The sequence below is a fragment of the Chrysochloris asiatica genome, unplaced genomic scaffold (assembly GCF_000296735.1).
Source record: "Chrysochloris asiatica unplaced genomic scaffold, ChrAsi1.0 scaffold00070, whole genome shotgun sequence".
In the NCBI taxonomy this organism is placed as follows: domain Eukaryota; kingdom Metazoa; phylum Chordata; class Mammalia; order Afrosoricida; family Chrysochloridae; genus Chrysochloris; species Chrysochloris asiatica.
Window position 1 is genome coordinate 15,142,596 of NW_006408588.1, and position 18,503 is coordinate 15,161,098.

General features: G+C 45.6%; 1 protein-coding gene and 1 pseudogene across 1 annotated transcript in view; both read right to left on the reverse strand.

Moving 5' to 3' along the window:
• Nucleotides 1–217: 217 nt before the first annotated feature.
• Nucleotides 218–1,468, reverse strand: LOC102836848 (annotated as a pseudogene).
• Nucleotides 1,469–11,349: 9,881 nt separating this feature from the next.
• Nucleotides 11,350–18,503, reverse strand: part of LOC102837223 (chromosome unknown open reading frame, human C14orf166B) — a 61,788-nt gene continuing 54,634 nt past the window's right edge. The window contains exon 14 of the mRNA XM_006864791.1: nt 11,350–11,392. Within this exon, the coding sequence (XP_006864853.1) occupies nt 11,350–11,392 (43 nt within the window). The remainder of the gene's footprint in view (nt 11,393–18,503) is intronic.

The window sequence follows — 18,503 nt, forward strand, 5'->3', positions numbered from 1 at the left end:
AGCTGGGGACTTTAGACCCAGAAAGGGAAAGAGGCTGTGTAGGGTATACCCTTTGGTTGGTCGATGATGCATGGAAGAGACTGTAACCATGGCATTGAAACAATATATGATAGGATGAATGTAAAACTAATGTTCTTCCATGTAAACTATCACATAATTTACAATAAAACATTTTTAAAAATCCAGATGATTTGTCACATCAAGAAAGTCCAGCAAGTTATCCTTGTTGGAGCCTCAGTCGTCCTAACACCTCTTCTAATGGTTTCTTGGGGTTTTCCTCCAGCTCTGTCTTGATTGCTCCAGACTCAGACATTTCTACTCCAACTAATTTCTTGTCAGGTTCATGGCACCAAACACTAGAGGGCCAATCAATTGAGCCTAGGTATCTCCTTCAAGATGAACAAATATTGTGGACAGATTCCTATCAAGATAATTGGGGATGTAAGTTGTTGAAAAGGCTTTGATAAATTTAGCATCAGGTAACTTCCTGGCAATTCCAATGAAGGGTTGATTTATCAGAGCACTTGTTTGTAAAAGTACAAGATTACCCACAAGCCCTCACCAGCTTTCTTAACTTATTGAACATAATCCTTTCCTGAGATCTCCAAAACTTCTCCAAACATATTCTTTAGTTGCTTTCCTCACAGCCAGTCTTTGCTGCATGTACATCTCAATAGCACATTCATCCTCCTCATTAAATTCGTCTCTATTATTTCAGCTCTTCCAAAGTCACATCTTCACATGCTTTCACAACTGACTGCTTAAGGATTCGCTGCTGCTCCTCTGCTACTTCCTTTTCCAATTCTCTGGAACTTTCGTTTGAGGGTAAGATGCCCGTTTTGCGTGTAAGACGTCATTCCACTTGGTGTCTGCCTAGGTGCAGCCAGCACCCTGTCTCTTTTCCCCGACCCAATATTCCTGAAGGTGGCTGATGGAGCTGCCATTTGTTGTCCACCGGCATTCTTTGTTTCCTGCAGGGGAGGAGCCCACTGCCAGGGTTGCTTCCCCAACCCAAACGGCCCTGTGCGTAGCCAGGGGAGGGTGGGACCGTGGCGGGTTGAGGACAGAACTAATTAGGTGTGGTGGGTGATTCTGGCAGTGAGTTCAGCTGGGCCAAGTCAGGGCGCGCAGCAGGCTGTGCCTGAAGCAGGAAACCGCCCTTCCAATTGTAGAGAATGCCAGGCCCAAAGAGCAGGTGGGTCTGATGCCCCCAGAAATCCCCCCAGCAGACTTCTGTGTCCTGGCAGGTCTCTGGGGCACAGCCCACAGGAAACCCTTCTTTCTGCAGCAGCATCCCCAGGCTCTGGGATGTGCTACCGGCTTTGGGGATGATAACATCAACAATCCCTCCATTGCCAAGTCAACCTCGCTCCTGGTAGTCCTGACTCATGGTGACCCCACGCACAACATAATGAAAGGATCTCAGCCCACGCACAACAGAGCGAAATGCTGCCTGGTGGTGCGTCATCCCTATGATCAGTTGTAGACTGGACCCACGTGATCCATAAGGTTTTCAGGGGGTGATTTTCATAAGTAGCTCACCATGCCTTTTTTCCAAGTCTGTCTTAGTCTGGAAGCTGTACTGAAACCTGTTCAGAATCATAGCAACATACAAGCCTCCACTGATAAACGGGTAATGGGTACACTTGAGGTGCCTCAGCCAGAATAGGACCCCTGTCTCCCACGTTGTTCTTGTTAAGTGCCTTCAAGTTGGTTCCTACTCATAGTGATACTGTACAGGGTTTCCAAGGAGCAGCTGGTGAGCTTGAACCGCCAACCTTGCGGTTCAAACCGATCTTGCAGTCCAGCATATTAACCCCCAGTGCCACATGTAAAAGATGAGAATTCTACCACTGAATCATCCTGGGCCCTAGACCTCTCTCAGGGCCTGGCATGGGGCTGAGCTCTTTATGTGCATTCTCCTATTTATTCTCGCAACAATTGAAGGGGTGGATCCTAGCACTACAATAATGAGATTCAAATTAACTGAGCATCTGGTTCAAGTCCACACAGTGGCTACATTCTCTGTTTTCTTTTGTCCTGTGTGGTCCTTCATGCAAGTCATTACAGAGGAAAGGTTTGGGAGACTACTTGTGTGATGTGCACTTCCTTGATTAGGACTCTAAGCTTCATTTCACCAAGGAATGCAGCTGCCATTTGAATTTATATTTGGCTCATGCCCAATGTTCAAGGAGCTCCAGTAGCGTAGTGGTTACGAATTGGGCTGCTAACCTCAAGGTCAGCAGTTTGAAACTACCAGCCGTTGCACGGGAGAAAGATAAGGCTTTCTGCTCCCGTAAAGATTTACAGCCTCGGAAACCCTGTGTAGGGTCGCCATGAGTTGGAACCGACTCCATGGTACTTAACAACAACAACAATGCCAACGTTCAAGGCTGTAATTTGGCAACAAGCAATGTTGTTGTTATTAAGTGCCATCGAGTTGGTTCCAACTCATAGTGACCCTGTATGGGTTTCTGAGGAGCTGCTGCTGAATTTCAACCATCGACCTTGCAGTTCAAACCAACCTCAAGGTTGAGTGCTTATCCTACAGTGCCACACCCTTAAGCCCCTCCATAACTAATAAGGGAAGAGAAAAAGAAAAGAAAGAGGCAGTTGAGTCAGGATTCTAACATTGGCCATCTGACACAAGTGTGGGTCCCCAACCACTGGGCAACACTGTCTTGCACTCACCCAGGGGCGCCTTTGCCAAACTTTTGAGAGGCTGGTGAGGGTCCTTTTTAGCTAACTCAAAGGGATCCCTGCACCAGCCCAGTCTGGGAAAAGGGCAGAACTGATCTTGGTTTCATGGGAAGGAGTTCAGGGAGAGGAAGAAGGAGGCCAAGACCCTGTCATCTCACCCCTTGGGCTTCTGGGAAGTCTCACTTGCATGGGAGACCCTGCTGGTCCAGCTCATTCCTGGTGATTTATTGCCCTGTAAGTCAATGGGTTTGGGAGCACCTGGAAGAGACTGTCCCTGGGTGGGCTGCATAGCAGGGCAGGTGTTGAGAGGAAGGCCTCTGATGGAAGAAACGCCTGCATTTATAACCCTCTTTCTTCCAGTCTTGTCTGTGGAGCTTTCACGGTGCATTTGGAATGCCTGTTTTCTTTGTGGAGCTGGGACTTCAACCTCTGGCCTACACCTCTGTTGTCTCAAGCACTGGTGGGTGTTCACCCCAGATATGTTTCCATGGGGGTGCTGCCAGGTTACCTCTGTGCTGTGTCTGACCCAGCAGCTCTCAGCAAACCCCACAGCCAGGCTGCTGGGAGTAGAGATTCTTTCGTTTTTTCTCCTATCCCTTAAATGTGTTCTCTAAACTCTCTGAGTTCCAGGTATGCCACTGAGCATGGAGAGCCACAGATGAGGAAACACAGCTCTGGGCTCACAGTCCAATTGGAGAGAACAATGGGCCACTAGACAAAGAGCACACAGGGAGCAGAGAGGATGGGCCTGTATCTCCTAAGATGCTCATGGCTGTATGTAACAGGGAACTCAACTCAAAGCACCCTAGATGTAGACACTTAGTGGCTCATTTCACTGGGAGGGGATGGGAGGAACTGGCTAGCAATATAGCCACGTTGTCAAGGATTTTGCCTGCTCCTGTCTTTCTGTTTTATCTTCCTTAGTGCTCCTGAGGATGCCACATCCAGCCCATGTGATGGATACCACAGCAGTGAGCATCATATCCTCCTGCAACCATGTCCAAAATGAGAGTGGCCCTCTTTCTGCACCTTGTTCTTTTTCTCAAGGAGGAAAATCTTTCCCAGAAGTCCCCAGCAGACTTACCTTTACATCTCTTTGTTCCAATTGGTCACAAGGGAAAAACTAGCTGCAAGAGAGTCTGGGGAAGCAAGTACCAGGTATTTTCTGTTCTGCTTAAGAGGAAGGAGAGAGAGCGTGGCTACTGGGTAGGGAAGAGATCCCCTGCCACTTGTTCCATCAAGAGTGGGCATTCTCAGCTTTAGCGCTATCAATAGGCCAGGCCGGAGCCTTTTGTGTGGGAACTATCCTGTGTATTCTAGCATTGGGGGTCTCTCCCCACTAGATGCACTCATCTGTTGTTGTTGTTGTTAGATGCCATCAAGTGGGTACCAACTCATGCGGACCCCTATGCACAACAGAATGAAACTCTGCCCGATCCTGGGCCAACCTCACTATTGTTGCCACACTTGAGCCCATTGATGCTGCCATATTGCCAATCCATCTCGCTGGGGGTCTTCCTCTTTTTCTCTGCCCCTCCATCTTACCAAACATGATATCCTTTTCCAGCGACTGGTCCCTCACTCCTCTAGATATTGCCAAATGTTCCTTAGGGAGCATCAGCATTGCCCCCTGTGGCGAACTACTATCTAGCATCATCCCTAAGTCATACTTAGGAATCAGGGAAAGCTTCCTGGAAGAGGAGTCAACTGAATGGAGACTTGGAAAATGAGGAGTTATGGAGCTGAAGAAGGTGAGGAAGGACCTTTTTTTACCTTCTCAACTGTGTCAATCTTTCAGTAAGCTTGTGATGATAATCCCTCACATTTTAATACAGATTTATAGTTCAAAGTGTGCTTTTGTTTATATCATCTTATTTACAAATAAGTAAGTGCTCAGCTGCTAACCCAAAGATCAGTAGTTCGAACCCACCCAGCTGCTCCATTGGAGAAACAACTGACCATCTGCTTCCATAAAGACCACAGCCAAGAAAATTCTTTGAGGCAGTTCTACTCTCATACGAGTTGGAAATGAACTTGACAACACACACTAGCAACTGTCCCTGACAGGAGGTATTGTTTACAGATAAGAAAATGGAGGCTAGTGAAGTCAGAGGGGCAGAATCCCTGCATGTGAAGTTCTTTGAACCTTTTTTCTTGGCACAAGATGCCCTGGTTTGGGTGTCTTCCCACTGAGAAGCTAATGATGAGTGAGTGAATGAATGAGCTGGGTGGTGGTGGTGGCTGTGTGTCGCGGAGTCAGTTCCCACTCACAACAACCTTGTACAGGGTTTCCGAGACTGTAAATATTTAGGGGAGCAGAAAGCCGTTTGTTGTTTTTAGGTGCCATTGAGTCAGTACCAACCCATAGCGACCTTATGCACAGCAGAACAAAACACTGCCCAATCCTGGGCCAACCTCACCACTGTTGCCACGCTTGAGTCCATCAATGCTGCCATTTGGCCAATCCATCTCGTTGGGGGTCTTCCTCTTTTTCTCTGACCCTCCACCTTACCCAACATGATATCCTTCTCCAGAGACTGTTCCCTCCTGACAATATGTCCAAAGTATGAGAGACGAAGTTTGGCCATCTTGGCCTCCAAGGAGCACTCTGGCTGCACTTCTTCCAAAATGAATCTATTGGTTCTTTTAGCAGCCCATGGCACTTTCAATATTCTCCTCCAACACCATAACTCAAAAGCATCAATTCTTCTATGGTCTTCCTTATTCACTGTCCAGCTTTCACATGCATATGAGGTTATTGAAAATACCATGGCTTGGGTCAGGCGCACCTTAGTCCTCAAGCTGACATCTTTGCTCTTCAGCACTTTAAAAAGGTCTGTGCAGCAGATTTGTCTAATGCAATATGTCGTTTGATTTCTTGACTGCTGCATCTGTGAGTGTTGATAGTTGATCCAAGAAGAAGTCCTTGACAACTTCAATCTTTTCTCCATTGATAAGAATGTTGTTTATTGGTCCAGTGATGAGGATTTTTGTTTTTTTTACACTGAGATGTAATCCATACTGAAGGCTGTGCTCTTTGATTTTCATCAGTAAATGTTTTAAGTCCTCTTCACTTTCAGCAAGCACGATTGTATCATCTGCATATTAATGTTAATGAGTCTTCTTCCATGCCCTCATTTTAGTGAAACCCCTGGCTGACCCCAGTGGATTGGATGTTTCTGCCATATCACCTTCTAAAATTCTTTCTGGTGATTGTTTCTCTCATTCAAAATCAACATCTGCTTTCTGTACTTAATGTTGCTCATGTGTGCTTTCTTTTAAAGATAACCATTCCAATTCTGGAAGCTGGCTGTGGCACCTGCACTTAGGCAGGCAGAGGCTTCCTGCTGTGGTTTGGGTCCATGAAGCGTTGCTGCCTTTTAAGGCACTTATAAGAATTGGATTTTTTGGAGCTGATTTGGGGTCCTATTTTCTTTTTCTGGGCTTCATTCAATTCGGCTTCAAAGTTGGAGGAGTAGCTTGAAGATGGAGACTTGTGAGGTTGGAACTCCCCCTGCTGGGCAAACAGAGGCCCAGCCATTGAATTTGGGATGAAGGCTGGTGGGTCTGGGAGAGACAGCGCAGAAAGACCCTCACCTCTTTTGGGAAGTGGACTCTCCATAGACTTGGCATCAATGCAGAGATGTGACATGCTGTTTCTCAGCAGAGAGTGATAATCAGTTATTTAGCGACTACACTCTAAGTATTAAGGAGCTCTGGTAGCGTAGTGGTTACGAATCGGGCTGCGAACCTCAAGGTCAGCAGTTCGAAACTACCAGCTGTTCCGCGGGATAAAGATGAGGCTTTCTGCTCCCGTAAAGATTTACAGCCTCGGAAACCCTGTACAGGGTCGCTATGAGTCGGAACCGACTCCACGGCACTTAACAATAACAACTCTAAGTATTGGTCCACTTCCTGTTTCTCTAAATCAGTCTGCAAAATGCCATCAAACTGGGAAAGAATGTAAAGCATCATTCTTTTTGGAAATCAGCATCATCTAAGGTCCTTTGGAAAATAATGTTGTTATTGTTAGATGCTGCCAAGTTGGTTCCAACTCCCAGGAACCCCAAGTACAACAGAATGAAGCACTGCCCAGTCCCACACCACTGCCACAACCCTTCCTGTTTCAGTCCATTGTGATGGACACTATGCCAGTCCATCTCATTGAGGGTCTTCCTCTTTTTCACTGACCCTCTACCAAACATGATATCTTTCTCCGGGGACTGATCCTCCCTGACAACGTGTCCAAAGTATGTGAGACAAAGTCTCACTATCCTGGCTTCTAAGGAACATTTTGACTGTAATGCTAAGACAGATTTGTTCACTCTTGTTAATAATGTGTCTTCATGATATAAATGTATGCTTTGATTTGACACAAGAGAGTCTCATCCATTCCAGTACCAGTCAGCCAGCTTAAGAACTGTCTGAGGGTCACACCACTGTCCCTCCATAAGAGCCATCCTGGACCCAGCTGTCCTTAGTTTCCCCTTCCCTCCAGAATGTCTGCTTCCTGAAGGAGAACTGACCCCCCTTTCTTCTTGGTTCAGTTCCTCTAGCTCAAGGCCACAGGTCAGTAGCCAATGTTTAGGACATAGGCTTGCTTTGCCAATTATTGTCTTCTTCTTTTTTAAGTTTTCATTGTGAATTCAGTGATACTTTACATGGGAGAACATCAGTTTTGCACTCACCCTATTGTATTTCATATCGTTGCAATGGCTGCAATTCCTTCCGTGTATCATCATTCAACAGTATTTGCTTCCATTCCCTCTGTGTTTTTTTTTTGGAGGGGGGATGTACACAAAAACACTCAGGACTATATAATCATTAAAACAACCAAAGGGCACATTCTACAAGTCTGCCTCCTGGCCGCCAGCACACAGCCTTTCTCTTTCCATGAGTCTAGAGTCCTCAGCTGCTCTCTCTCTCCATGTCCTCATCTCTTCCTCCATCTCTGGTATCACTGCTTCTCTGGATAGGGTCTCACATTCCTTATTTTTTTTAAAAAAAAGATCCTAGGCCTCCTATTGTCAGGGCAGGCCTAGTCCCATGAGGTCACCGCAGCTGCCACCACTTACGATGTCAGAGATCACACTGCTAATCTAAAGGCCCCAGGCACTGGATAATATCACCCACATCGTAGTCACCAGCAGGGCTCTGGGAATGCCACCCAGCTGCAGTGCTGCCAAGCTTGGAAGGAATTCTCTACAGTCCTTGGTTCTGGGGCACCAGCTCCTGAATCTAGCAGTGATTGTTAGGGGTCGTCATGGTCCTCGGTCCTCAAAACATGTAAGGTGAGCACTCCCCAGTCTAGGAAGGGAGCTTGAGCTTAGCAGTCAAGAAGAATGTCCTCTGTCTGTTGCTGATCTAGCTGACCGAGGAATCTGTGTTGCTCAGACCACATCCACCAGTGTTGCTGGTCCGGCCCCTGCCACCTCCCTCCACTTCTTCCTGAGACCCTGGATAATCTTCTGTTTTCACACAAGCTTGAAGCCAAAGCCTGAGACTGGACCATTCCCCTTCCTCCATGGTTTTTCAAAAGTCTGTCAGTTTGTCGTATTGTGGTGTCTTGTGAGTTGCTGTGATTCCAGAAGCTATGTCACAGGTATTTTAAATACCAGCGGGGTCACCCATGGTGGACAGGTTTCAGATGAGCTTCCAAATGAAGACAGACCAGGAAGAAAGAGTGACAGACTACTTCCGAATATTTAGTTACTGAAAACCTAATGAATAGCAGAGAAACACTGTCAGATATAGTGCCAGAAAATGAGCCTCTCGGGTTGGAAGGCACTCAAAATGTGACTGGGGAAGAGCTGCCTCCTCAAAGTAGAGTTGACTATGATGACAAGAAAGGAGTAAAGCCCATGGGAGAAAAGCCCATGGGACCTTCATTTGCTGATGGGACACAACTCAAAATGAAGAGAAACAGCTGTAAACATCCATTAATCATTGGAACATGGAATGTAGAAGCATGAATCTAGGAAAATTAGAAATTGTCAAAAATGAAATGGAACACATAAACATCGATATCTTAGGCATTAGTGAGCTGAAATAGACTGGTTTGGCTATTTTGAATCTGACAACTATACGGATAGTATGAAGAGAAATAGTGTTGCTTTCATTGTCAAAAAGAACATATCCAGATCAGTCATGAGGTACAACTCTGTCTGTGATAGGATAATATCCATGTGCCTACAGGGAAGACCAGTTAATACCACTATTATTAAAATTCATGCACCAAACACTAAACCCAGTGATGATTAAATTGAAGAATCCTACCAACTTCTTCAATCTGAAATTGATCAAACATGCAATCAAGATGTATTGATCATTACTAGTGACTGGAATGCAAAGGTTGGGAACAAAGAGGAAGGATCAGTAGTTGGAAAATATGGCCTTGGTGATAGAAATGATGCTGGAGATCACATGACAGAATTCTGCAAAATCAATGATTTGTTCATTTCAAATACCTTCTGTAGACAGCATAGGAGATGATTATACACATGGATCTCACCAGATGGAATACACAGAAATCAAATTTACTACATCTGTGGAAAGAGATGGTAGAAAAGCTCCATATCATCAGTGAAAACAAGGTCAGGGGCAGATTGTGGACCAGACCATCATTTGCTTATATGTAAATTCAAACTGAAGCTGAAGAAAATCAAAACAAGTCCACGAGAACCAAAATATGACCTTGAATATATCCTACCTGAATTTAGAGATCATCTGAAAAACAGATTTGATAAATTAAGCACTAGAGACTTAAGACCAGAAGAGTTGTGGGATGATATCAAGAACATCTTACAGGAAGAAAGCAATACACCATTAAGAAGACACGAAAGAAGGAAAAGATCAAAATGGATGTCAGAAGAGACACTGAAACTTGCTCTCCAGCATAGAGATGCTAAAGAAAATGGAAGAAATGAGGAGGTACAAAAGCTGAACAGAAAATTTCAAAGGTCAGCCCAAGAAGACGAAGTCAAATATTACAATGAAATGTGCAAGGATCTGGAGTCAGAAAACCAAAAGAGAAGAACATACTCAGCATTTCTCAAGCTGGGGGAACTGAACTAAAAATTCAAGCCTCGACTTTCGTTATTGAAGGATTCTCTGGGCAAATTATTGAATGATGGAGGAAGCATCAAAAGAAGATGGAGGGAATACACAGAGTCACTGTGCCAAAAAGAAATGGCTGATGTTCAACTGTTTCAAGAGGTAGCATATGATCAAGAGCTAATGATACTGAAGGAAGAAGTCCAAGGTGCATTGAAGGAATTGGCAAAGAACAAAGTCCAGGAATCTATGGAATAAAAATAGAAATCTTTCAAGAAAGTGAGGCGGCACTGGAGGCACTCACTCATCTATGCCAGGAAATTTGGAAGACAACTATCTGGCTGACTGATTGGAAGCGATCCATATTTGTGCCCATTCTAAAGAGAGGTGACCCAATGGAATGCGAAAATCATCGGACAATATCTATGATATCCCATGCGAGTAAAGTTTTACTAAAGGTAATACTGCAAGCATATATTGACAGAGAACTTTCAGAGGTTCAAGCTGGATTCAGAAGAGACTGTGGAATGAGGGATAGATATCATTGCTGATGTCCGATGGATCTTGGCTGAAAGCAGAAAAGACCAGAAAGATGTTTACCTGTGCTTTATTGACGACACAAAGGCTTTTGATTGTGTGGTCATGACAAGCTATGGACAATATTGTGAAGTATGAGTATTCCGGAACACTTAATTGTGCTCATGAGAAATCTGTACATGGACCAAGAGGCAATTGTTCAAACAGGACATGGGAACACTGAATGGTTTAAAATTAAGAAAGGTATGTGACAGGGTTGTATTCTTTCACCATACTGATTCAATCTGTATGCTGAGTAAATAATCTGAGAAGCTGGGTTCTATGAAGAAAAACGTGGCATCAGGATTGGAGGAAGACTCATTAACAACCTGCGATATACAGATGATACAACCTTGCTTGCTGAAAGTGAAGAGGGCTTAAAATATTTACTGATGAAGATCAAAGAGCACAGCCTTCAGTATGGATTGCATCTCAATGTAGAGAAAACATAAATCTTCACCACTGGACCAATACACAACATTCTTATCAATGGAGAAAAGATTAAAGTTGTCAAGGACTTCATTCTTCTTGGATCAACCATCAACACTCATGGAAGCAGCAGTCAAAAAATCAAATCAGGCAAATCTGCTGCACGAGACCTTTTAAAATTGTTGAAGAGCAAAGATGTCAGCTTGAGGACTAAGGTGCACCTGACCCAAGCCATGGTATTTTCAGTGACCTCATATGCATGCAAAAGCTTGGCAGTGAATAAGGAAGACTGGAGAAGAATTGATGCTTTTGAGTTATGGTGTTAGAGGAGAATATTGCCATGGCCTGTCAAAAGAACCAACAGATCTGTGTTGGAAGAAGTGTTGCCAGAGTGCTCTTTGGAGGCCATGATTGTCAAACTTCATCTCTTGTACTTTGGACACATTGTCAGGTGGGATCAGTTGCTGGAGAAGGATATCATGTTTGGTAGGGTGGAGGGTCAGAGAAAAAGAGGAAGACCCCCAGCGAGATGGATTGGCAAAGTGGCAGCATCAATGGGCTCTAGCGTGGCAACAATTGTGACAAAAGACTCTAAAGCCATTTAGGAAATGTCTCTAAGAGGGCTTTGAACCCACTCTTCCTGGTTCAGTCATGGCTGAACAATCAACACTAGAATAGAGCCGAATTTGTAAAATGTGGGTGCACTGGAATGATAACCAGAGTGGAAAAATTACAGGATGACACCCTGCTAGAAACTTTCATTTCTTCTTAGAAAACAAGAGCAACCATATCTCTTCACCAGCAGATTCAGAAACAGTGATGCACTCCCTTGAATGTGTGTCAATTTCCGCAGTCTGAGCGGTGATCCAGTCTTCTGCATCAAGCTTCTGAAAAGGGCTCACTGCTTCCCTACCAAGTCTATTCCAGGGCTTCAACTCACTTTTCCTGCTCCAGCTAGCCTCCCAGTACACCCACATTTTAGAAATTTGGATTTTTTCTGGGAAACCTCTTTGGCCATGACTAAACTGGCTCAAAGGAGCTCTGGTAGTGTAGTGGTTTCGAACTGGGCTGCTAATCTCACGGTCAGCAGTTCGAAACTACCAGCTGTTCCACGGGAGAAAGATGAGGCTTTCTGCTGCCGTAAAGATTTACAGCCTCGGAAACCCTATACAAGGTCGTTATGAGTCGAACCGACTCCAGGCACATAATAACAACAAACTGGCTCAAGGAATCCTGGTGTGGCCCTTTGGGCTAATTCGTCAGACTGCAAAGTCGTTTGAACTGCAAGGCTGGTGGTTCAATCTCACCAGCTGCTCCTTGGAAACCCTATACAGGGTCACTATGGGCCGGAATCAACCCGACGGCACTTAACAACAACAACAAACTGGCTTAAACCAGTTTGAAGCTCTGGTCTTCTAAGAGCTGAAAACAGAGCTTTTAGTAGTACGTTAGAAGCTGACCTGCCACCTAGTGGCCACAGGTAAGAATTACTCAACCTTAGGGGAGGACGATTGTAGGCCAGTTTGGGGCTAATGCGCTGGATTGCAAAGTCAGTTTGAATCACAACGTCGGCGGTTCAAGCTGACCAGCTGCTCCTCAGAAACCCTATACTGGGTCACTATGGGTCTGAAGAAGTCCTGGTGTGGCGCTGTGGGTTAATGCGCCAGACTGAAAAGCCGTTTGAACTGCAAAGTTAGCTGTTCAAGCTCACCAGCTAGCTGCTCCTTGGCAATCCTATTGCTATGGGTCGGAACCGACTTAATAGCAGTTAACAACAACATATGGGTTGGAACCGACTTGGCAGCATTTACCAACAACTACAACATCCCTTTACTCACTTAGGGGTGGCGGTGTCAAGGGGTGACCTGGAGGATTGAGCTTTGGGGAGAGATTTTAGCTTCACCATAATTTCCATCGTTTTCCCCAAAGCCACTGAAATGAAAACATAATAACTGATGTCTTTTAAAAGTTATGCAAGACACTCTGTTTCTTTGGTTCTTGCCGTCCATAAGTGTTGATGCTTCATGCTCTTTCCAGATCACACATAATCCACATGGTTCTACTCAGACACCAACATTTCTTGGGTGCTTAGTTATGGACTTGGAGTCCTGGTGTGGCACTGTAGGATAAGCACTGAACTGCTAACCATGAGGTCAGTGGTTCAAATCCACCAGTCTCTCCTGGAAACCCTATACAGGGTTCTAGGAGTTGGAACCCACTTGAGGGCAATTAACAATAATTATTGGTTTGATGGACATTGTGTGGTTTACAACAGACTTAAAAGACATGATCCCTGACATCAAGGGACCTCAATTTACCTGGGAATATAAAACAGGGGTAGCTACAGAGCCCCCTGGCATGCATGGAAGATGTTTTAGCCCACAAACTTCTATGCATTTGTTTGCTTTCTCTTCCTCAGCCTAATTTGGACTCTGAGCCACCATTCCACGTAGGAGATGGGCATTCAACTTGAGGAATATGCCCAGGGTTGAGCCAATGATTTGAGCCTTCTGCTGTATTGAAGTGTTGGGGATGGCCCTCTGGTCACTGGCCATCTGTCCATGCTGATGACTGCTGGGGATTTGCCATCCAGCCCTCATGGTCTCATCAGGACTGCTGATCCATGGTGTTTACAGCATACTTGGGGCTGTTGTTGTTGTTAAGTGCCATTGAGTCGATTCTGACCCACAGCAACCCTGTATAGTGTTTCCAAGGAGCAGCTAATGAGCTTGAACCACCAACCTTGCAGTTCAAACAACTTTGCAGTCTGGCACATTAGCCCACAGCGCCACAAGGAGGCAGGCAGCTCAGGCCAAGAACCCAGCCCTCAGATCCAGCTGTTGACTTGAAGGTCCTGTGGGGGAAGCAGTCTGGTACAGATGCCCTGCTTTCTTGTTTGCAGGACCCACAGTGTCCCGCTCCTCCCCTCAGTCTGGGCAAGCTCCTCTCAGTGCCCTGTGATCACTCCCTTTCTCTTCCTTCTGCCTTCCCCTCAATTTCAGTTCTCCCCAGTGAGTTTAAGCCATCTACCATCAAGTTGATTCAGACTCCTGGAAACCCCACGTGTATCAGAGCAGAACTGTGCTCCATAGGAGTTTCAGTGGTAGGTTTTTCAGAAGTAGATTAACAGGCCTGCTCCATAGGCGTTTCAGTGGTAGGTTTTTCAGAAGTAGATTAACAGGCCTTTCTTTCGAGGCATCTCTGGGTGAACTCCAACCACCAACTTTCCTGTTAGCAGCTATGTGTGTTGACAGTTTGCAGGGACTTTTGTTAGAAACTTCTACTTTGGACCGACACCCCACTGAGGCTAAGACATCGAATAGAAAGGGAAGGAGGAAAATACAGTGGGAAACATAAATTAAAATAATGATTCTGACGCATGTGTAGAGAGACCTCAACATTTACCTGCACCCTGCTTTTGGTGAAGCAAAGTGAACCCCACAGGCCTTGATTCCTAGATGCCTCCGCTGACCCAAAGAGTCGCTCTTAGGTATTGACCTTCCCCTCTCCCCCCGCCCCCACACTTTTCCAGTTTTCCACCACTTGTCAAACTAACGTGCCAGGCACCGTGCCTACGGTATTGAAATGACAGCTGGTGGTTTAATAAAAACACAGCCATGAGATATTCTTTCTGATCTCAGCCAGTCCTTTCCTACTTCTGCTAAGCCCTTCGTGCCTTCCCAGGTACCCATGGTGGTGGTGATGGTGGTGTGCCGTGGAGTCGGTTCCGACTCATAGAGACCCTGCATAGGATTTCCGAGGTTGTAAATCTTTACGGGAGCAGAACGCCTCTTCTTTCTCCTGCCGAACAGCTGGTAGTTTGGAACTGATGGCCTTGAGGTTAGCAGCCCGGCTGGTAACCACTACCCTAGCAGAGCTCCTTAATTATTCTTGGGATTAAAAAAAAAAAAAATTCAGAACGATGGACTCTTAGAATACATTGAGAGATTTCTATTTTAGCTTTTCTGGTGAAACAAGGGAGGTCCCAGTAATTGGTGTTGGGGCCACAGCTAGAGATTTTCTCCCTTTGGCCTTGACATTTGTGTCTAAATGCTCTCATTTCCACAGCATCTGCTCGCTCTGATCTCGGAAATCTCGCCCCTTGACCCAGTTTACAATCACTATGGCAACTGCTGTTGTTCACTGACTTTCTCCCCTCTTGCCCTGCCACCTAGCAACCCCATTGCATCCCCAAATTGTCTCTGTGGCTCTCCACCAGTCCCGGAGGGTGCGCCCCCTGGTGGCCCTAGTATCCGAGGGCGCACCCAGAGCTGAGAAACAGCTAGACTTTTATTTGCTCGCTCACAGCCCTGGCCTTGGCATCCGTCCACCGAAGGTTCGGCTGTCTCTTGGTCTTTTCCCTGCCACCATTCGGCTTGCCAGGACTTCTCTCGCGCCGAGACTTCTTTCCAGACCAGACCTGTTGCTATGGTGTGTTCACGAAACTGTTTTGAAAGGTAAGGGAATATCATAAGCACCAATCCAGTCTCGAGACTGATTGAACATTAAAGAGAGCTTCAGATTCAAAGGACTTTAAACCCATCTACCATCTTGGCAGCAAGTGGAACCTGGGTCAGATTCCGTGTTTTTATGGGGTAGGGGGAGAGCATGAGGTTGGTGTGAGTGAAAACTGCCTTTCAGAAGGGCAATGAACATTTTTTTCCTTCTTATAGTTTTATTATTTACATTTAAATCTTTTGAAAAATTATTTTGTTGTTGAGAATATACACAGCGAAACACACCAACTGATCCGTTTTACAGCGACGTTGATTTCATTCCCATCCTCCTTTTCTGAGTTCTCCCTCCTCCTGTAACATACACTCCCTGCCAACTAAGGTTCCTAGCTAGTCCTTGAAGTTCCTGTTGCCACTTTGATTCCATATGGACAGTTCTTAAAAGAACATATTGCTCAAGGCAGACATTAAAAAAGAAAATTAGTTTAGCTAAACTATTTGTTTTTCTTTTGTTTCAAAATATGTTATTGCATTTTAGATGAAAAAGTTTACAAGGCAAATGCAGTTCCCATATTGTTTAGTTTTAAGAAGACTTCAGGGGATATTTTAGGGTTAAGTTTTAAAGGTGATCTCAAGGTAATAATTTCAGGGGCTCATCCAGCCCCCCTGGCTACAAATGTATGGAGTCCATGAGAGTTTGAAATTCTGCTTTTTTCCTCTTTTGATCCGAATTCTTCTATAGAATCTTGGATCAAAATGTCTAGTGATGGTAGCCAGGTATCATTCAGTTCTGGCTTCATGGAGGCAGTTTTCAATTTTTTTGGAAATAAATTTTTTTTGAAATATTAAATTTATGTTTTTATTATAGTATAGCAGTTGTGCTCAGCTTCTCTTCTGAGTCTGTGTTGAAGAAACAGTCATGTGTGTGCAAATGCTTCCATGTATAAGGATATTTGCAATGACATTATTTGTAGAAGCCAAAAAATGAGAAAGAGCAGAAATGTCCACAACAGTGAGATTACAATATGAGGGTGCTGCACTATGGAATACTATGCAGCATGGTAAAAGACTGAGATGGAGCTGGGGGCTGCTCTAGCATTGAAAGGTAGCCATATTGTTCCACAGAAGAAAAATGAGGCTTTCTGTTCCTGTAAAGATTTACAGTCGCTATGAGTCAGAACCAACTCCATGGGCACATAACAACAACAAAAAGACCTATTGTTACAGGAGGAATCCTGGTGCGGCAGTGTACGGTAATGCAATGGACCTCAAGGTCGGGTTGAACTTCAAGGTCTGTTGTTCAAGCTCACCAGCTGCTCCTTGGAAACCCTATACAGGATTGCTATGGGTCAGAACTGACTTGACACCACTTAACAACAACAACATTTTTAAAGGAAAGTAAGTGACAGAAATCATGTGGTTATATGATTTCACTTCTGGTAAAACAGACTATGAAGGCATCCTGGTGTGGTGCTGTAAGATCAGCACTGGACAGCGAACCACAAGGTCAGCAGTTCAAGTCTACCAGCTGCTCCTTGGAAACCCCATGAGTCGGAACCGACTCAATAGCACTTGATAACAACAATATGTATGTGTGTGTGGTCCTATATAATACAAGGACATATGTATTGTGAGCCTACCACATGCTGGATAGTGTTCTAAATGCTTTCCTGGCATTAACTCTTTTAATCCTCAAAACTCCAAGCACATGGATGCTGTTATTAGTCTGAGTACATGGATGAGGAGACCGAGGCACTGGGAAATTGGGTCACATGCGCAAGGGTCCACAGTAGTAGAGACTGGGCTGAGCTTAGGTAGTCAGCTCTAGAGCCCCTGTTTTTAATCATCCTCTATCGTCCCTTCGGTAACTCACACACACATGTGATTCCAAGTACTTGAGAAAAAGGCGTGGGAATGCGCACCTGAAGTGATTCCTGTGAACATTTTGGGTAGGGAGAGTGGACTGTGGAGGACAGAAAAGAGGACTTTCAGTTGCTCCCTGGTGTGGCACTATAGCAGTGGACTGCTAACCTCAAGGTTAGCGGTTCAAACCCACCAGCCGCTCCTCGGAAACCCTATACAGGGTCACTGTTAATCAGAACTAACTTAACAACAACAACATACTTCTGGGTCAGGGAGAGAGGGGTTAGAATTTTTACCAGTAGACACTGTTAGTAACAATAATAAGATTTATGCAATAACACAAATATTATCTCTGCTTTTCTATCAGAATTAATAAGGCAGTGTGCATGCTTTGAGGGGCAGTTTGAGGGGTCACAAGAGCTTCCCACCCAGGTCTGAGACTTAGGACCCCAGCCCCAGTTCCTCCTTGAATGGTTGGAACTGCAAACCTGTACTTCCAGTGGGAGCTGGAACCTGGCCTCCCCCTCTGCCTCGGGTACTTCCTGCAGCTTCCCCGGGGCAAAGAGGCACCACTTTAGGGAAGACAGGCACGGGGTACATGGGGTACATGACAGAAGCACCTGAGCAACCTAAGAAGAGTCAGTTGCAGACCCCGTGTTTCCCCATATCACTGTCATAACCCTCTCGGATCCTGTGGTCACCACCTCCATGTTTGAGACCGGAAGCTGGCTCAGAGATGGAGAGTGCCCACAACCACACTCCCACTGGCAGCTGGTGGCGCGGGAGGGGAGGGAGGGGAGTCTAGCACAGTGGTTGTGAACACAGGCTGGGGGGCCACTTGGACCCATGCTGCCTGTCCAGGATGCATGCTGCCCCTTTCCAGATGTGTTGCTCAGATGCTATAGCTCAGTGACATCTTTTCCCAGGTGGGGGTGACCCCAGTGCTGTGGGGATCAGGTCCCGGTGCCTGTTGACAGAGTACTTGGTACCTGGTGCCATGGGTGCGGGTGGTTGTGATTGATATGATCCTGGCCTATCCCATCACATCAAGGAACCCAGTGTAAGTCACCCCACCTCACTCCCCAAGTCACAGCAGAGTTGAATTTCATGTGTCCCCAACAGCACCCAGCTGGCCCACACTCATTTGAGCAGTCACCCCTTAATCTAAGAGTGTCTGTCCTGCCAGACTTAGCTGAGACATCAGCAGCTCCTCTATGGGCTGCCCTTGTACTCAGCCCTCACCGCTAAACCCCCTGTCTTAACAATAGGCCTCCTATTGGGTGGTGAGTGCTGGGCTGTGGCTTATTCTGTCCAGCTCCCAGAAGCCAGCACACGGTTGGGAGTCACTAAGCTTTGCTAATTAAATGGACTGAAGATGAGAAGGACAGTAAATATTGGGGCTGGACTTGGGAACTAGAAGAAAGTCAG